Source organism: Myxocyprinus asiaticus, chromosome 28 (assembly GCF_019703515.2).
Source record: "Myxocyprinus asiaticus isolate MX2 ecotype Aquarium Trade chromosome 28, UBuf_Myxa_2, whole genome shotgun sequence".
NCBI lineage: Eukaryota > Metazoa > Chordata > Actinopteri > Cypriniformes > Catostomidae > Myxocyprinus > Myxocyprinus asiaticus.
The window spans coordinates 3,429,648-3,451,048 of record NC_059371.1 but is presented as its reverse complement, the minus strand read 5'-3'; the positions used below and the strand labels follow the sequence as shown (position 1 = coordinate 3,451,048).

The 21,401-nt window shown below is 36.4% G+C and overlaps 1 protein-coding gene and 1 long non-coding RNA gene across 3 annotated transcripts in view; one reads left to right on the top strand and one right to left on the bottom strand.

Annotated features, from left to right (window-relative positions):
• The window catches only part of LOC127418969 (uncharacterized), a 983,530-nt gene that overhangs the window by 889,067 nt on the left and 73,062 nt on the right, over positions 1–21,401 (top strand). The gene's annotated exons all lie outside the window — the stretch shown is intronic.
• The window catches only part of pacsin1a (protein kinase C and casein kinase substrate in neurons 1a), a 56,215-nt gene that overhangs the window by 17,261 nt on the left and 17,553 nt on the right, over positions 1–21,401 (bottom strand). Inside the window, exons 1-2 of one of the 2 annotated variants that reach the window (XM_051659852.1) lie at positions 16,978–17,124; positions 4,862–4,982 (exon numbers count right to left, since the gene is read on the bottom strand). In XM_051659852.1, the coding sequence (XP_051515812.1) occupies positions 4,862–4,921 (60 nt within the window). In that variant the 5' untranslated portion in view covers positions 4,922–4,982; positions 16,978–17,124. Of the gene's footprint in view, positions 1–4,861; positions 4,983–16,977; positions 17,125–21,401 lie in introns of those variants that run through there. The other variant, XM_051659851.1, reaches the window with a different exon arrangement.

Sequence of the window (21,401 nt, the reverse complement as noted above, 5' to 3'; positions counted from 1 at the left end):
CCAGTGTTTTAATCCATGTCCTCTGAAGTGATATGATAGGTGTGGGCGAGAAACATTTAAGTCCTTTTTTACTATAAATCTCCACTTTAACTTTCAAATTCTTCTTCTAGTGCTTTGGGTAATTCAAATTCTTTATGATGTGGCAGAGTGAAAATGTGCCCTGCCACTTTAAGGATCCACCCCAAGCCATAATGAGGGTGAGTCAGTATAAAATGGCTGCCCATTAAAGGGTGCCAGGTGTGTGTTTGACCGGTGTGGAGTGAAGAAATTTGGTGTGTGCAGAGTTGATACAAGAATGTAGTCTGCCATCGTGTACATGTGCTGTGAGTATAGGAATGCCAATAGCCCAAAAAGGGACTGCTAATAGCGCTTACCACAACAAAGGTAGCCAGGATAACAGACGGGGACAAAGCTACCAGACAGACAACTTGAGTTAAATGTGGAGTGGCGTGAGTACGGAGCCTTCCGACCCGCTATAGTTCTCTATGACCGAGTTGAACTGGAGCCAGCATTAGGAGCTAAGGTGATCTGATCTGCCTGTATTCCCATTTTGACCTCTCCCTCTGCGCTCCTGCAGCAGTGCCTCACACACACACTCAAGGTACATGCAAGCATCCCCCTGACCCAGTGCACACTCATTCCCATACCCCAGAGTGCCTGAACTCTCTCTCTTACACCCACATACACCCTGTTGGCTGTTCGATGTTTAATTTGTTTGAATTTGATTTCTTTATTTTATTGAAATATTCATTAATTTGTTGTTTAAAATAAATGTACTAAAGAGTTGATTCACATACACTTGTGTTTTCTGGTTTATGGACAATATACTGTATTTCTTTCTAAAAACAAGGTCTATTATCGCTGTGACCGGTGGCTTGAAAAGAGCTATCCTGGGATAAATTATACTTCTGACAGGCTTAAACCTGTCTGGCGCCTGAATTTATTTGTAAAAAAATGTTTACATTTATTTTGGGGACCGCCACTGTTACAATGCATATCGCCATCTACTGGGCAGGGAGGAGAATTTATAGTAAAAAGGACTTCAATATTGATCTGTTTCTCACTCACACCGATCATATCGCTTTTTAAGATATTGACTTAACCACTGGAGTCATATGGATTACTTTTGTGCTGCCTTTATGTGCTTTTAGGAGCTTCAACATTTTGGCACCCATTCACTTACTGTATTGTATGGACATACAGAGCTGAAATATTCTTCTAAAAATCTTCATTTGTGTTCTGCAGAAGAAAGAAAGTCATACACATCTGGGATGGTGTGAGGGTGAATTAATGATTTTCATTTTTGGGTGAACTATCCCTTTAATAAATGCTTCACATGTGTCCACTTAATCTTAAGGTACATTTTCATTGGTTACTAATGCTGAATAGGTGTTATTAAACATTTATAATGTGAGGCAAAATGGCTTACTATTTGGCAGGTATTGCATGGAAGGCACCATTTTATGTATGTTGTTATGAACGCATATTGATCATTTATGATTCATTACTGAACCCCTTTATAAACCTTAACAAAAGGAACATTAATGTAAAGTGTTGTATTGTATGTATCCTGTAATAAATTGCATTGTAATGCATGGTTATTGTGTATGTAGTATTGTATTGTACATCATGCAAGTCGGTTTGTATATCATATATTTTATTGATTTTTCTCTTTCTGTTTATATTGCATTATTTGCTATGAGTATATGTTTATTGTGTGTATGCGTGTTCTTGGAGCAAACCACTGAGCCAAAATTACCTGTAAGTACAACTTACTTGACCAATAAATGTGAATTCTGATTCTGATTCTGAATGACCAACAATTTGCAAAAGGTTAATTCCGTCTAAACTCAGCTAGAGGTCCCCGGTTAAAAAAAATGCAATATCTTTTTTTTTTTTTTTTTTTTTTTTTTACTGGTGAGAGAAATACATAAATGATGATAAAATCCTAAAACAAAATATTAATAAAATCAGTTGAGTTTAGCACCCCTTGTTGCATTATATGCCATTGGTTTGGGGAAAAAGACATGTTTATGTGTTGTTTTTTCAAAATTAGAGTGATTATAACTGCAGAAGTATTAAAGATATCTCAGTATCCTTTTAGATTCTGGTGGGAGACACTTTTTCCTTTTCGTATCTTCATTTAAGAAAATTGTTCAATGTTACCCATTTTCAGTGGTCGAAAACCACATGGTATGAAGCAAGTTTTTCTTGTTCAGTTAAACAAAGGTGTGAAGTTCAATATTGAAAGGTGAAATGTACCTTTATTTGTTCATTAAAAAAAAATTATGTCAAAATGTCAGTTTTGTGTACATGTGTGACTCATTGGCATTTAAGGGGTGCTAAAGTCAACTGATTTTAGCAATGCACCTACCTACCTCTTTGCTCCAAAATCATAAGTGAAAATGATAATTTTGACCCACCTCTACAAAATACTGGATTACTCAATAAATACTGATCCATGAATCTTTACTGTAGCCTAATACTTTGGCTTTCATCACCATTTATGTTCATCTTTCTTCAGGAAAAGTATTAACAAAATCAGACAATTCAGCCGGTGAAGTTTCTGAAATTTGGTTAATTTGGTATGAAATAACCTAGTAGTCAAATTGCCTAATAGCGAAAAATGTTTACTGTTTTCCTTATATCTCGAGAATGTATTTCTCCCAGGTGCTGCAGGTGGCGTGAGAGAGCACTACGGAATGAGTGCGGGTGGGAGGAAGATGATATGAGAGGGGCATGGGACTCATTCTGTGCATGTGGAGTTATGCAATGACCACCACAGCTTTGTGTCCATGTGCTCCTAGCACGTTAATCCTGCGCTTCACTGCACTGGCATCACAACAACACACACACACATGCACTGGAAAGCTTGGAAAGACTCTGAACCAGACAGGTTTAAAAGGATAAAAGACACAATATATCCACTTACTGCAATATACACATCAGTTTATGAACAAAACAGTATTTGTCTTAAATATTTTAATTTACATGACAGGATATCCATACATTATCACATACATAAATGTTTTGATGTTTTTCCTTTTTTACATATCACATTTTTTACATATGGCCTACATATCGAAGGGCCAACCCCTTTTTTGTAAAATATCCAACAGGCTAAGGCTGATATTTAGTTTATATCACAGCCATGAACAATGATTTACTATTGTTAGTCTGTAGGGGAGGGATATCAGTTGGATACAACTTTGAATACACCCCTGAGTGCAAGAAGAGTCATTAATATTTTTTGTTTGTTTTCCTGAAAGAGAAAGACTGTACATTTTGAATCTTTATATCTGCTTTTTTTTTTATCAACATAAAGGAGTAGGCTACACTATCATATAGATGGCTTCAAAGCTAAGAGACATGAACTAAAACTCACAAAACTCTTTAATATATATATATATATATATATATATATATATATATATATATATATACCAAATTGGCCCGGTTGCTAGGGAGGGTAGAGTCACATGGGGTAACCTCCTCGTGGTCGTGATTAGTGGTTCTCGCTCTCAATGGGGCGCGTGGTAATTTGTGCGTGGAACACGGAGAGTAGCATGAGCCTCCACATGCTGTGAGTCTCCGCGGTGTCATGCACAACGAGCCACGTGATAAGATGCGCGGATTGACTGTCTCAGAAGCGGAGGCAACTGAGACTTGTCCTCCGCCACCCGGATTGAGGTGAGTAAATGCGCCACCACGAGGACCTACTAAGTAGTGGGAATTGGGCATTCCAAATTGGGGAGAAAAGAGGATCAAAAAATAAAAATAAAAACAACATACACAAAAACTCAAAAAATCGAAATAAAAATTTATTTAAAAATCAGGTCTGCATCCTCGTATATCCGAGCACTGATTATATTTGAGATTATTTGACAGAATGCAGACATGGCATTATGAATAGTTCATCCAAAAATGAAAACTCTGTCATCATTTACACACCTTCATGCCATTCCAAACCCAACTTTCCTTCTACCACTGAACACAAAAGATGCATTTTTAAAGAACATCCTGGATGCTCTTTTTTATTTAATGAAAGTGAATGGTGACTGGGGTTGTCAAAAATGTCAAAAAAGCACCATTAAAGTATGGCAAAAGTCATCCATACAACTCTTTATTCCTAGTCTGCTGAAGCCATATGGTACCTTTATGAGAGTAACAGACTGAAATTTGTTCTGAAATCTATTCACTGAAAATATTCCCCTTCACTGTAGCTCTCAGATCAAATATGCTGCCATTAGATCACGAGATATATGATAACCAGTGGTTTTTGATGTCAAATGGCATCAACACACCATTTTTCCAGTCCATATATCCGACTTTTGTAGTCGTTTTCAGTTCCTCAGATAAGGCTATAATACAACTTCAGAAGACTTGATTTGTAGTGCGAAAGTCATATTTTCACAGTGGTTTTACAGTGGTTTTTTACATTGTCAAACTCGACAGCTCCCCAAGTTCAACAAGTCCCCACTAATTTTCAATACATGGAAAAGAGTGACCAATACATTCTTCAACATTTCTCCATTTGTGTTTGACTAAAGAAAGAAAGTTATAAGGGTTTGGAATGACATGAGGGTAATTAAATCATTCTTGGGTGAACTATCCCTTTAAGATTGTATTGGCTGCCAGATCTTCACACAGAGTGATTATAAGGGCTCTGGCAACGTCACAAGAGCAGTCAGTGTCATCCAAATGGAGCTCATTGTGACAGTTCTGGCAGATTCTGATACTGTGAACACAACATCTCTCAGTATTCAAACCATAGCTGGCAACAACACAACACAACTACTGATGACATGCTGAATACGTTGGTAGTGTAGCGTTTTAAGGAAGGAAATGGTGGTGTTTGTACCTCCCAAAAGCTGTCCATGGCCTCATCAGCTGCAGCGGATTCATCGTAAGAGCCAGACATCGTGCTGGGTGAGGCGAAGCAAAACTGAACGCGCCTGCAGAAAAGCGGACTTCCTCAAACACTGAAACAGAGAGAGAGAGAGAAAGTTATTAATACAAAGCTTTAAAGGTGCAATATATAAAATTTTTAATGTAATATTCGCCTTTTTTTTTGCCAATGTGTGAACAGCTTGTAACGCAACTTAAAAAATGAGCCCTTCCCAGACTTCTTAGGTCGCCTATTAAAGCCTGTAGACTGATTTTCATGCAAAGGGAGCGGGTCGCTTTTGCCGGAAAAATCAAAGGATGTGATATTTTGCGCGCTCCCGCTATTCAACAGTGTCAACAGACAGTCTGCAACACTAGGTAACGTTATCTTAGAGATGGATGCATCGCGGTGCATCGATCTATCAAAGAAATTTTGATGGATTGATAATGAAATTTAAGAATTGATTATTATTATATATTAATACCCAATGTGTCCATCTCATATTACACGGACCTTCTCGCAGCAGACACGGAGAGGAGCACGCAAGATTAAAGTGAAAGAAAGTGCACTTTGAAATTTTTATGCAGCCGAGTTCACCCCGTGAACCAACATAGGATAAAATGGATGGACAGACGGACGGACGGACGGACAGATGGATGGACAGACAGATAGATAGATAGATACAGTTGAAGTCAGAAGTTTACATACACCTTAGCCAAAAACATTTAAACTCAGTTTTTCACAATTGCTGACATTTAATCATAGAAAACATTCCCAGTCTTAGGTCAGTTAGGATCACTACTTTATTTTAAGAATGTGAAATGTCAGAGTAATAGTAGAGAGAATGATTTATTTCAGCTTTTATTTCTTTCATCACATTCCCAGTGGGTCAGAAGTTTACGTACACTTTGTTAGTATTTGGTACCATTGCCTTTAAATTGTTTAACTTGGTTCAAACGTTTTGGGTAGCCTTCCACAAGCTTCTCACAATAAGTTGCTGGAATTTTGGCCCAATTCTCCAGACAGAACTGGTGTAACTGAGTCAGGTTTGAAGGCCTCCTTGCTCGCACACGCTTTTTCAGTTCTGCCCACAAATTTTCTATCGGATTGAGATGGCCACTCCAATACCCTGACTTTATTGTCCTTAAGCCATTTTGCCACAATTTTGGAGGTATGCATTGTCCATTTGGAAGACCCATTTGTGACCGAGCTTTAACTTCCTGGCTGATGTCTTAAGATGTTGCTTCAATATATCCACATAATTTTCCTTCCTCATGATGCCATCTATTTTGTGAAGTGTACCAGTCCCTCCTGCAGCAAAGCACCCCCACAACATGATGCTGCCACCCCCATGCTTCTCGGTTGGGATGGTGTTCTTCAGCTTGCAAGCCTCACCCTTTTTCCTCCAAACATAACAATGGTCATTATGGCCAAACAGTTCAATTTTTGTTTCATTAGACCAGAGGACATTTCTCCAAAAAGTAAGATCTTTGTCCCCATGTGCACTTGCAAACTGTAGTCTGTCTTTTTTATTGCTGTTTTGGAGCAGTGGCTTCTTCCTTGCTGAGTAGCCTCTCAGGTCATGTCGATATAGGACTCGTTTTACTGTGGATCTGGATACTTGTCCACCTGTTTCCTCCAGCATCTTCACAAGGTCCTTTGATGTTGTTCTGGGATTGATTTGCACTTTTTGCCCCAAACTATGTTCATCTCTAGGAGACAGAATGCATCTCCTTCCTGAGCAATATGATGGCTGCGTGGTCCCATGGTGTTTATACTTGCGTACTATTGTTTTTACCAATGAACGTGGTACCTTCAGGCATTTGTAAATTGCTCCTAAGGATGAACCAGACTTGTGGAGGTCCACCATTCTTTTTCTGAGGTCTTGGCTGATTTCTTTTGATTGTCCCATGATGTCAAGCAAAGAGGCACTGAGTTTGAAGGTAGGCCTTAAAATACATCCACAGGTACACCTTCAATTCAGTACACCTCCTATCAGAAGCTAATTGGCTAACTGTCTAAAGACTTGACATAATTTTCTGGAATTTTCCAAGCTGCTTAAAGGCACAGTTAACTTAGTGTATGTAAACTTCTGACCCACTGGAATTGTGATATAGTCAATTAAAATTGAAACAATCTGTCTGTAAACACTTGTCGGAAAAATTACTTGTGTCATGCACAAAGTAGATGTCCTAAACGACTTGCCAAAACTATAGTTTGTTAATATTAAATCTGTGGAGTGGTCAAAAAATGAGTTTTAATGACTTCAACCTAAGTGTATGTAAACTTCTGACTTCAACTGTAGACAGACAGACAGACAGACAGACAGACAGATAGATAGATAGATAGACAGATTTATTTGATACTGCCGAGTTCGGTTTTTTGTGTCATTCAAAACAGTTTGCATCCATTTGACCAACGTTCATTGTTGTTGCCTTCTTCCCTGATTATAATATATATATATAGAGAGAGAGAGAGAGAGAGAGAGAGCCACACGCATCTGCCATGTGTGTGTTTATGTTGTGTGTCTTTTTGTTTAAGTTCTTATTAAATATTATTTTGACTGTTCAGCTGGTTCGCGCCTCCTCCTTTCCCAAACTTAACCTTAACATTGTTACATTGGTGCTGAAACCCGGGAAAGAGGAAGGAGTCCTCGCCACTGCCATCCATACAAAGGAGCAGCCGCGGCCATCCGCCGGGGGACAGAGAAGTTGCTGCCGATCACCTGGACGCGGAGGAACGGCCACCGTCCGCGAGGGTAGGAGGGGCTCGTTGCCGGCCGCCAAAACATGGAGGGGCGTTCCATCCGACAGGGGTCGGAGGACTGGCTCTGGTCTGCCCGGGGAGGAGCGGCTGTCATCCGCCAGAGGGTGGAGGAGTGATCGAGGACCATGTGACGGCGTGTCTGGGAAACCGGCGACCAAGTTTTCCCAGACACGCCGTCGCCTGGTCTTCGATCACTCCTCCACCCTCTGGCAGACGACAGCCGCTCCTCCCCGGTGGATGGCTGCGGCTTCTCCTTTGGGTGGATGGCAGTGGCGAGGTCTCCACGACAGCGCATCCTTCCTCCATCCCGGGTTTCGGCACCAATGTAACAAGGTTAAGGTTGGGAAAGGAGGAGGCGGGAACCGGCTGAACAGTAAAAATAATATTTAATAAGAACTTAAACAAAAAAACACACAGAACACAAATGCACACATGGCAACTGCATGTGGCTCTCTCTCCCGAACTCTCCTCGGCTGATTAGCCCAATTGGGGGCCGGGCATGCATAGTCACACCGTGTTACCGCCTTGACATACTACTTATAGACAGTTTTTTCATTTTATGACCCTGCTCAATTAAAACCTGGATTGTATCTGCCTGCACATGACATTTCATCTGTAATTACTGGTTTCAGATTTCAGATTTCACAATGCATCGCGATGCATCATAATCATTAGGTAGAGAATCAGAATCGAATCAAATCATTGTCAGAGCGAAAAGTCACACCCCTACTGATAATCTTTCCATCCACTATGAAATGCAAAATTTGCATGGACTAAGTGCATCAATGCCATTTGACATCATCAGCTGCAAACAAATAAGTTCATGCATGTCTTGTGACCAACCATCATTGATGTCAAACATGATCCAGTGAGTCTAATTTGATTTAAGAGCTATAGCGAAAAAGGACGATTTTTAGGCTTTGGTTAGTTCCTTACACAAAGTTATCATATGGCTTAGAATATAGTGCATAGCATATAGAATATAGCGTACATACAAATGACGTAAGTCATCTGATACTTTTATGGTGCTTTTTTGTCATTTTGGAGCTTGACCAACCCTGTCTTATCGCAATCGTAATCATAGTAGGACAAATCGTTGTCTTGTACAAAAATGTACAACTTTTACTCCCTTAGAGAAAAATAAACAAATGAACGATGTTCCTCAGTTTAACCCCTAACCCAAGCCTAAACCTAACCCTAACATCGGAGTTTGGAACGAGACGAGCAAAGCGTATTACAGGTTATTGACATACATCAGTCATTTGTATTGCTTAAATAAATATGGAATGAGTAAACAAATTTGTTTACAGACGTTTCCTTTCTTAAAATAAAGTGTTGGATAGGAGACTCGCTAAAATTTGATGCCTATATTGTATCGATTTGAAATTGTGTTTGTTGATTGGTTGGTCTCTATGTGAATAAAAGTTGTATCTTTTCTTTCGACTTCGCCATGTCATACAAATTATTACGAGTTGTTATGAACTATGTTGGTGGGACAGACCAAGTCCTTATTCACTTTTGTTATATAAAGTGTGGAAGGAAAATTCTTCAAAAATTCACTTTTTGGGAAAACGTGGGTGAGTAAATAATGACAGAATTTTCTTTTTGGGGGCAAACTATTCCTTTAAAATTCTGCATGCAAATCAATAAATCAACAATGCACAAAAACTGATTTTAAAATCACAGCGTTTGTCTCCTTTTTATGTAAAAACTGTTACACAGTCAGATGTGCAGATTGAATAAGCTGGAAGAATGCTGATAAAGACATGCAAAGTGAAATCAATGCGCAGCGCAAAAATCTAGGTGCGTGGATGAAGTTTTGCTTATCACCTTTCCCCATAAAAGAAATCGGTTTAAGATGTTTATGTATCAGAAATCTGAAATCTCTATACATTTTGGAACAATTTTTTTAAAAGATTCAGCTAAATGAAACAACAGCAAGGGATGTCATCTTCCCTTCGGCTTGCAAAATTGTTAAAAGTTTGATATTTTTCTTTATTATGTCAAGTATTATGAATAACTTATTAAGTTAGTTGATACAGAAAACAATTACACATAAATTTTGTGTCAATACAATGTGAGAAATAATAATCTTGCTTATGGCAGAATTAACAATGCTGTTCTTTCTACAATCCAATATTGTCGTATTCATTGTAATGCGGTTCATACTTCATAATAATAATTTTTCCCGCCAGCATTCCATGCCGATGGCATTTTTGTTTTATCAGCAAATCATACAGTGACAAAATATATCTGTGGGTGCATTTATCAAGACCCCATCATGACATAGAGCTAATTCATTTGATGAAGCCTAAAGACTAAATACACTGCAAGCTGCCCCTTTAAATTAAGCTACCACATAACAGAAACTGGCTAATTATTTGTAATAGGGAACAAATAATTGTGGCCTGTGTGGTAAAAATATCAACCTAAACAAGCCTAGGGTGGTTTGCTGGTTTTAAATGGTTTAGCCGGTTTCCCAGCTGACAAGTACCCAAAACCTCTCTAAAACCAACAAAACAGACCAGCCTAACCAGCTTGGCCAGGCTAGGAGACCAGCTTACCACCTTAGGTTGGAACTACATTTGAGGTCGATATACAAAGATGCATAACCTAGCAAACCTGTGCCCCTGAGCAATGGAAAAATGAATATGGTTTAATGAGTCATCCTTAACCCACTTTCTAAAACCCAGATTCCTTAAGCCCCAAAGTCTGTTGACACACATATTAAACACAGAGCTGAACCCATAATTATACACACAGCCATCTTGAAAGATCCTCAGATCTATCAGCTGCTTTCCATAGCAGTTTAATGGCCAGGAAATATGAAGCCATTTCACAGAAAGAGGTCTAGACCGATGCATACAGGTCTATCAGCACCAAGTCCCAACAGTACCCAGCAAGATTGCAATTCATAAGCAACTCCTTCACATAAACTCATACTATTTAGTCCACATATAAACACTAAAATACTTTTCTGCTCCCAGTAATGCTATTAGCAGCCTGCTGGGGCAGCAAGACTATCATGGAAAGTGAAATAAACTGTATGCAAATGAAAACAGCAATATTTTATATTAAAAACATGCACTTCCATGTAAGTTCTACAGTATACATTGCCACAATGAAAGCCCCATTTACACACAGCTAAGAGACTCCTGAATTATAGCTTACTCCTGAAATTCAGGTAGTGGCAACCTAATAGTTATTAAATGAATGTTCCAAGTTCAATACAAGTTAAGCTCAATTAACAGCATTTGTGACATAATGTTGAATTCCACAAAAAATTATTTTATTTGCAAAAAAAAAAAAAATCAGGGTCACAGTGAGGCACTTACAATGGAAGTGAATGGGGCCAATCTGTAAACATTAAAATACTGTTTCAAAAGTAAAGCCACGATACATAAACAATGTGCTAACATGATTTTAGTGTGATAAAATCCTTACTAACCTTATCTGTGTATGCTAATTCAAACACCAAAATGAGCTATTTCCAATATATAAACTTTGTTGTCATGACAACAAAACAAAAAGTGTGATAAAAATAGTGTGATAAAAAGCAACTTTGGAAATAGTGGAAATACTTTGGAAATAGTGAGTATTTTAGAGTTATGGATTGGCCCCATTGTCATGCTCTGTAAGTGCCTCACTGCCACTGTGTTTTTGTACAGAACTGAACTGAATTAGTTGTTAATCCAGTGACATAACTTTCTTCTGTTTCCACAATTAATCATGACTGGCTGTGAAAAACGAATTTCTTCAGTGGCATTGGTAATCAAAAACTCTTTCTTTTGCATGATGCTGCATCCATGCCATTAGGTGTAAGTATAAGATGACTGCCATGTCGGCCACTGCAACATAAACAAATCATGACTGAGTGTAACTTTACCATAAACAATACACAGCACCTCTGTCAGTTAAATAAAATTTAGAAAGACGGTTAACAAAATGTTTTTTTACTTTTAACTTTTTTAATTTTAAACCTAGTCTCATAGAATGAACGTTACTATAACTACATTTTTGCAAACAGATTTTTTTTTGTGCCTCGTTCAATATTTCGCCACAGTTTCCTTGTGAAATTAACTCACACAAATCACGAGTACAAGGGTTGATTAACACTTTCTTAACACTTATTTTACACTCTATTACTCACACACAGTTATGTTATGATATCTAAAATGTTTTACTATAACCCATCATTTGAAAAACGACACATTTTAACACTGTATTACAGGCCCACCTACATTTACACACATTCCAACATGATTAGCTTCGGTGGTATCTCACCTGACTTTGGACTTGAGAGACCGCGGCTCGATCAAAAAATCTAAAATAGCCGCAAACTTGCCACAAATTTGCAGCTAATTATTTTCACATGCAAATGAGCTTGTGACTCGCCACAAATGTTTTCCAGAAGTTTGGAGCTCTTCACCACTGGCGATGAACCTGCAGCAAACCTTTGACAACAATGAACAATTTGCCGCAAATTTGCCGCGAAGCTCATTTGCATGTGAAAATGATCTGTGGCGAATTTGCGGCAAGTTTGCGGCAAATTTGCCATGAACTCTCGATTTTTGTAAGGGGAGCCAAACACAAGATGACACATGAGAAAAGTGTCATAGAAGCGACACGAGATGACGTGTTTGCTTCAGAAAATTTGCTTTTCATTTCGATTTTCCTTTACAACACTATTGGTTAGGTCTAGGTGTTGGTTTAGGGTAAGGATGTCTGTTTTGTTCACCTCTCATTTGATTTTAGATCTGAATTGATTAGGTTTACATTAAAGTTTTAGGTTATGGAGGTACTTTTTACCCATTAAAACCATTTAATCGCATTAATTTCACTCGCTTTTGGCGCCCCCTGCTGGACATTTCACTGGGAAACTGCAGCCAAACGTGTAATGAAGCACCTAATTTCGACCACGAGGACTTAAAAGCGCATTGGGAATTGGGCATTCCAAATTGGGTGAAATTTATTTATTTATTTTTTTTTAAATACAAAAATCAATTGTTTGCATTCAGAAGAACTTTATTTGTCGACTGGAGTCGTGTGGATTATTTTGATGTACCCTAAATATGCATTTTGGACCATCAAAAAATGGAGGACATTCACTTGCATTGTTTAGAGGAGGAGACCTGAAATGAAATCCAAAAAGTCTTAAATTCGATGTTTTGATGAAGAAAGAAACTGGATGGCCTGAGAATGAGTAAATTATCAGTAAATTTTCATTTTTGGGTGAACTATTCCTTTAAGTACAGTCACAGTTAAATGTTGTAATTGCCATATATTTTGCTGTTATGAGGAATTTGGCTGTTCTGTATTGCTGGAAAATCAATATTCATGCTTAAAACAAGGTCTTACAAATTTAAGAGAAAATTGCCCAAGAATTATACCATGATTATATGACTAATTATGCTGCTTCATAATTAATATTTGCCTAATATGTCGATTGTGTAGGCACATTCAAAACATTTGCTGCCTGACAAATATATTTGGATGAATCCACATGCTAGATGACACTTGTGATGATAACAGAGGACTGATTCATATTTCAATTACATAACCATTACCATTTAAATCATAACATAAAAACACAGGTAAAGGAATTCAATACATCAAAGAGCTGAAGCTGATCTCAGTAGCATTATGTTCAGTAATGGGCTCACAGCCATTAATGCGAACATGAGAAATGGACAGTGGTTTCTGGGGCTTTGTGATGGAACTGCAGGGGTTCCTGAGATTGTGATAGAAATGCCAAAGCTGATTTAAACTTTATTTAAATATGTGTAATACAAAATACAAATGAATCTAGTCCAGGCCTAATCAAAATAGATCATTTTTATCTTATGAGACATGATTAAATTGGATTTTGGCTTGCTTCATCTTTGAAACCTCAGGGAATGTGTATGTGTGTATGTATGTATGTGTATAATTATTTTTTATTTTTTATTTTTTATTATTACCTATGTCTTGCTGCTGTTTTTGTATTGTTTATGTATGGTTGTACACTGGAAGCTCCTGTCACCAAGACAAATTCCTTGTATGTGTAAGCATACTTGGCAATAAAGCTCATTCTGATTCTGATTCTGATTCTGAATGCTTAGAGTAAATAATTAAGGTCAATAGAGTTCAGCTGAGAAAAAGGTTTGGGTCCTCAGATAAAGATGATGAGCACCAAAGAGGGACAAAATGGTGTTTGTGTTTTAGAACAGAAAAATAACCGCTGCTTCAGTTACTAACATTTTAAGAGAATTTTCATACAAACTGACAAAATACTAATTACAGTGACAAATATAGCTGCAAGCAGCAATTAAGGGACCAAGCACATCAACCATTATTAGGCACAACAATGGCAAAAAAAATAAGTAATTAAAGCAATCTGGCCATGATTTTATACAAAATGTTTGAAAAACCATGAATATAATCAATAGCAATGGGACATAAAAGCTTATTACTTTTGACTAACAGGTGGCGCTGTCACCAAATTGATATGGTGTGGTCAAGGTGCGGTCATGATGACACATATAATGTTTCATGTCAAATACGCCACAGCCTTGCCAAGATAGAGCCTGAAAACCATTCTGGCACCGTGCCATCAAATTCATTGTTGTGTTAAACGAAAACGGTTTGGTCTATCAACACGAAATCCATAACTTTTTGTCAGCATGGTCTGAAGGTGGTCTGATTAGATTTTGGTTAAAATCTGACAAACGCTCTAGGAGGAGTTCGAAAAAGTAGGTTTTTAAAAGATTTCAAAATGGCGGACAGGAGTATTAAATGTCATAATTGGTATCCACGTTCTCAGCATGACCCACGGAATCTACCAAGACTGATCTCATGACAATAGCACAAAGTAATCAAAAGTTCTAAGCATTTTATGAAAATTTGGTATAACTTTTGACCAGAAGGTGGCACTGTCCCAAAACTTTTTGAGTACCTTCAGGGCATTGGGCCAATGACACATAACGAGTTTCATAAGGATTTGAAAAATAAAGCATTTTACAACAAAATTCAAAATGGTCGACGCCCAAAATGGCCGACATAAGAAAATGTGGTATCATTCGACTATGCATCCTGTACAGAATCTAACAAGACCGTTCAGAAGTTATAAGCAAAAATATGCATTTTTCATATCTCGTGACCACTAGGTGGTGCTGTGCCGAAACTGTGCAGGTACCCTCAGTTCATAGTTGTCATAACACACACCAAGTTTGGTGTGAATACGCTAAAGCATTGCGGAGATATAGCCTCACGTCCAATTTGGTGTGCTCTACGTCCAATTTGTTTGCGCGTTATTCGAGAACCGTTTGACTAATCAACTTGAATTCCACAAATTTTTGTCAGCCTATATCTGTGTGCCAAATTTCACAACTTTCCCAAATACGATTCTATGGGCTGCCATAGACTCAATGGCGGAAGAGAAGAAGAATAAAAAGAACACTAACGATTACAATAGGTGCCTACGCACTTTCAGTGCTTGGCCCCTATATACCTGGTGCAACCTGTCAGTGGGTCAGGACAACAGCAACACAGAACATGTCAGCATGTGCAAAAACAATTATCATAATTATATATGCTGCATAATTATTAGACACACTGTGTTCTCACTAAAATCACCTCTGTAAGGCATGCTGAATCCACTTCTGTATCAGTCACTGCTTTTCTGAATCAGTACAAATGTGCTCAAGGATTAAGCTCCACAAGTGTTTGAATTGTATTAAACATATTGATTTATACTTAGACACTGATAGATACTTAGATTACCACAGTATATAAACAAGGGAGAATAAGGTCATCAAATGTGCCCATCCTTCTGAGCATCTAAGAATTAAAGCAGAAAGATTTAAACGTAATTGAATAATTCAAATTAATATGTGATGCTTTTGATAATTATTAAGAACTGTACAACACACTGATGAATCTTCCCAAAGCAAAACTGTATTGATCAGATGTTGCTCTGCTATATCTCAGGAGACTTTATGAAGTTATCAGTTTTTTTCATTAACATTTCATCACCATCAAATTGCTGCATTACAGATGTGACAATACACTGAAAAAAACAACAGTCCAGAAACAACATAGACATGACAGCAACTCTTAAAAGGCTGTTTTGCTAGTCATTCACACATTAGTCACACTGATGGCCCAAGTTTATACCAAAAACACTTGCAGAGGAGCCAGAAATGCACTTGAACAGGTGGCAAAAATAACACTTTTACATGAAAAATGATGCAAATCAGCTCAGACTCTTACAGCTGAGTCATCAGAATATTTTGACGTTACATTCAATACTTCTCACTACGTTTAGTTGTATCTTGGCTCTTATATATAGTGGGGTCTGAAAGTCTGAGACCACATTGAAAATATAATATTTTCTTCATTTCAACCTATGACATGGTTTGCATCATTTTTGACCAATGAATGACTTTACCAGGCATTTACTGTATCTTTCTGGATACAGATTTTTTAAAATCATTTGAGTTTAGACCAAATTCTCTGATTCACTAATGAATCATTGAGGCAAGAGCTGGCTCAAAAAAATGATTTGATTACAAATCGAACATAACTATAGTTTGCACGCACATTTTACTCTAGAAAAAAGCAATACATAGCTGATCTGATGTTTTTAGATATATCTGAATGGAAAACTATTTGAATGGTGTGTATATTCGCTATAGAAATTTCCATGACTTTGCCAGGCCGGGAAATCACAATTTAAACATTCCCTGATTTTCCAGGTTTTCAATGACCCTGCTAGAAAAGTTTTACGATTTTTAAATACTCTACACAATAAAAATGTTATAAGGTAAAATAAAGAAGAAGATCCTACACTATTCATTGGGAACTAATCAAATGAGCAAAATTGTGATATAGATCATGTTACAAAAAGTCAGGTTTCCTTGCTTTCAGTGATGGAACATTGTCAAATCTTCCAGAGATAACACAGTTCATCAGGTTTTAAACATGTTTTTGGGAGTCTATGCTAGCAAAAGGAGTCCATTAAAGCAAAAGAGGGCCATCTTAAATACAAATACGTTTTTCAATGCAACTTTTCACTCAAATAGTTATGCCGATGACATAATTTGTCATGAAAAATCAGTATTCAAAAAGAAAGAATGCTTCAAAACATACGCATTTTCACTTTTAGACCCCATTATACATTGCAAACAACATAGTCTGCAGTTTTGGTGGTTGTGCACAACAGATAAATCAACAATCTATCTATTCCAAACTGCAAAAGACCCAAGACATTACGATCACAACGTACAAATTCTTCATCTCATAAATCTTGCACTTTGTTTTGATAAAACCCCCTGTGAACTTACCAACGGCGGACCCATTCACAAACAAATAATGTGACTTTTTAAGAATAAAATGATCCAAATATCACAGTACTGCTCCAGCTGGTGATTTCTGGCTATTATTTCCTTTATTTGATCATGCTCTGTACTGGATTCTTGTGCAGTCTTGGTGTTGATAGTGTCTGAAGCTCATGTGGGATTATCCTGCAGTGTTCCACTTGAGTGGCTTAGACCGCATGAGGTAAAGGGTTACGGGGAGGAGCGAGAGACAAAGAAAGCAACGAGGCAGAGAAATACACTGTGTTTGGAGTAGAATACTAGCTTATTACTGAACACTGTATATTATACTGACTACTATTTTATACAAATGTATTAAGTGATACAGTACGCATTATTCCATGATAAACATTTCAAACATGCTACACTGTTATCAGAAGATCTCATCATGTGGTGTCCAGTTATCATGTACACTGCAAAAATTATTCTTCCTCCCTTTACTGAGTAACTTTTATGTTTTATTTACTTTATTCCAGTGAAAAACACCCCTAAAACAAGATAGATTAATTGAGAAGCAGAATTACATGAGATGCTAAGTCTTGATTTCAGAGAAATGTAACAACATTTAGAGAGGTTTATGCTAAAAACAAACAAACTGAAAATAAGATGTATTTTAGTTTTTTAAGTAAATGTATCTTGTTTTAATGCAATGGGTGATACAGTTTATTTTCTTTACAATCTGATAACAAGTACAATGAAGGCCACACCAGATCACCTCTTTTAATTTGATTGTTTTCTTTTTTTGAAATCTTAAAAATAAAATTGTTAATTTAAAACATTTTTTAAAGCTATTTTTTATTTTTATTTTTTTATATTATTTTTAATATATATATATATATATATATATATATATATATATATATATATATATATATTATATATTATTATTATTATTATTATTATTATTATTATTTTACATTTATAGACCTAAACAGGAAATTATTTGAATGTTTTGTTGACACACAAAATTAACCATTGTTTTACTTCAGTAATCATAGTTTAATCATGGTATTTGAAGTAAAACTCTAGTAACCACAAAATTAATCATGGTTATTACAATATTACTATAGTAAAACCATGGTAAATTTTCATAAGTGTATCATTTATTAACAAATTCGAACAACATCAGTGTTTTAACAACTTATGTAACAAACGTCACACAAACCCATTAGAATACCATAAATGTCATGTTTAGATTTGTCATTATTTAGTGAGAATTAATTCCAGATGTTGTTTGTTTGTGACTGCTTGTGTCTTTCAGCATTTCTGTGCAGAAGAAGAAATAGTTCCTATCCTTTCCTAACTATTTGCTAGTATAATTCTATTTGTTTTTCACTTCAAAGCTTATGATATGCATTCATTTTCATTGTTTGATTCAATTAAAATACTCCTAATATCACTAGTTTAAGCATCCATACTTTAGGATTGTTCCACCAAGTTTTACAGAAGCTTAGGTATTTTTGCTAGAAAACCAGACAAACTAATTGTTTTGCAGTGTTTTTTTTTGTGTGTGTTTTTTGCAATTTAACCCAATTTCATGAAAAATAAAAAGTCTTTTGGCACTTTTTTGGAACTGTTGGCAGTCTGATTCAATAATGAGTCAAAATTGGGATGTTAAAAATATGGCTGATGTTATGTCCGGTTCATTTGTCACAATGGAAGGTCAAGTTGAGCACCTTGTATTCTCGGATACAGTATTCCCTGCCGTGTGCTCCACTGTAAAGCTACTGTACTTGTCTGCAGATGTCGTAAACAATCAAGGTATTCCATGCATACTGAAAGTTCACATACTGAGCAGAACAGTATAAACACTATATACTGCAGAATTTGTAAGAGTAGAATATGCTATTCCAAACAAATCTGTAGAAAAGAAGAATGGCTATGGGGAAGTGCACTGGGAGAGGGTGAGATAGTACAAACTAGTATACTGCGGAACATTGTGATGGAAAGCTGCTGGGTTGCTCTGGTGAGGAAAAATCTGCACATTTGCCAAACCCCTCATTATTAAATGAAATTCAACCTGCACAACCAGTCACACCCCACCAGTGAAGGTGATAATGAAAAACACCATATAAACACAAAACCATGTAGCACTGCATATGGGATATGAGAAATGAGTCCCAGTATGGGCCAACAGTACAAATTACACTTTCATCATCAGTACAAACAAACCCAGGCATTTACCTTCAGCAAAACTCAGAGCTGAAATGACAATTATAACATTCTCTTCTGATTTCACTATGTAAAAGCAGTACTATAAACATCATCATATATGCATTAGGGAAAAAACAATATGAATACAGCCATTAGACCTAAAAAAAAAACCTCTGAAACATTTCAAACGATATCAAATGTGAGAGGTTGTAATGGGTTATGTGTTGTAAGGTTTCAGCAATGGTTATTTCTGAGAACACAAAACTCATGATCATTTCACATTTATTGATTCTAGCAAAGATGTCCACATTTTCATGTAGTCCACTAAACCTGAAAGATTTTGTGGCTATATTCAGAATACACCACAATACTTTTACTGACACTATAGTGTGACAGCAGAGAACGTGTTCAGTGATATTTCCTAAACAACAAAATACTTGGTAACACTTTAGATTAATGTTCCCTTAGTTAAGGATTCATAAAAGGGTTCATTAATGACAAAGTCATTTACAAATGCATTATAAACCACCGATATGCAGTTATAACAACATGAATTAAAAGGGTGACTTCATGCAATATATATAGATGCTTAATAAATGTACTTATTCATACTTGTATTAATCAAAAACATAAAATGCCCTAATTCATGATTTATGTCATCCAGCAAAAACAGACTATTATAGTGAGATTAAAAGGAGGGATTATGTCATTTTGTGTTTATATTCATTACTGTAATGTCTTGACTCATTTGTGTTTACTCTGTGCAACTGACCATCTGACTCCTCATTGTCCAGCCTATTACAAGACTATAAATAAATGCAAATGAAACATTGATTTGAGTTGAAATTATTTAATTAGCTTACTTGTGGAGATTGCACAGTGATCCAAGAAGCAGGAATGATGACTCGCAGTACCCGGATGAGCGGTCTGATACGTGGATAGGGCTGCAGCTAACGATTATTTTGATAATCGATTAATCTAACGATTATTAGAACGATTATTTGACTATTCGGCGATTATTGCAACGATTAATCATTAGCTCTTAACCGATTATTCAACTTGTGCCCCGACTTAAAAGGTTATATTAAACGTGCTTACTAACAATAAAGAGGACAAAATCATCTTTTAAAAATACCTCTAAATGACATTCACTGAATTAAAGGGAAAAAAATACTTTTAATAAGTTTAACTCAGTAAAAAATTCACTGCAAAAAAATTCTATTGTTATCAAGAGTTTTTGTCTTGATTTCCATTAAAAAATATTTAAAACAATCCTTAAAACAAGAGACATTTACTTGAGAAGTAACATATAAGATATTTAGACTTCCTTTAAGAGATTGTATCTTAAATATAAGTGTATTTTGTATATAAGTGTATTTTTTCACTTGGTTCTACTTCTGTGAGTGCAGTAAAGACAAAATATATTTATATTCAAGACCTATTCTCTAAAAGCAAGTCTAAATATCTTATATGCTGCTTCTCAGGTGAATGCATCTTTTTAAAGGATTTTTAGATATTTTTAAATATTTGTATTTTTAATATTATATTCAACATTCTCAGATAAAATTCTTCTTCTGCAGTATAGCTGCTAAAGTAAAGGAGTTTCAGATATTTATATTGGAAAACAAGCAAAAACAAAAACAAATCAAAAATGTATTTTGTTGCAGTGTATAATGGGGCGAAGACTACCCTCTCTCACCTTTCTGTTCGCATTAAATATAACTGCATTGAAGATGTAACGCCGGGGTGTTTCATTTAAAGACGCTCGACACGCAAGTTTTTCTCCAGCTCCACTTATTCCACAACGAGAGTGCTTCTGTATTTACTTATTTTGTATTTTTGCATTATAATGACCTCATACTTTGCGATCTACATCACCTGAAGCTGTTTGGAAAGTTTAGAGTGCATCTGTGATCTGTGTAATTCTTCCTCTCCTCAGTCAGGCGTGAACTGCAGTGCTGTTCTCACGCGTCATCATTAGAGTTTCATATGATCTCATATTACGATAAATCAGATCAAACGACTATTTGACAATGGAAATTTATGTCGACAATATTTTATTGTCAATGTTGTCGACTAATAGTTTCAGCCCTATATGTGGATGTGCGGTTGTTACTGAAAAATATCAGACAGCTAGGTGGCGCCATTGACCAATCAGAATCGAGTATTCCAGAGAGTCGTGTAATAATGAGTAATAATTAATTTACCTATACATTACAAAGCACTGATATGTAGTT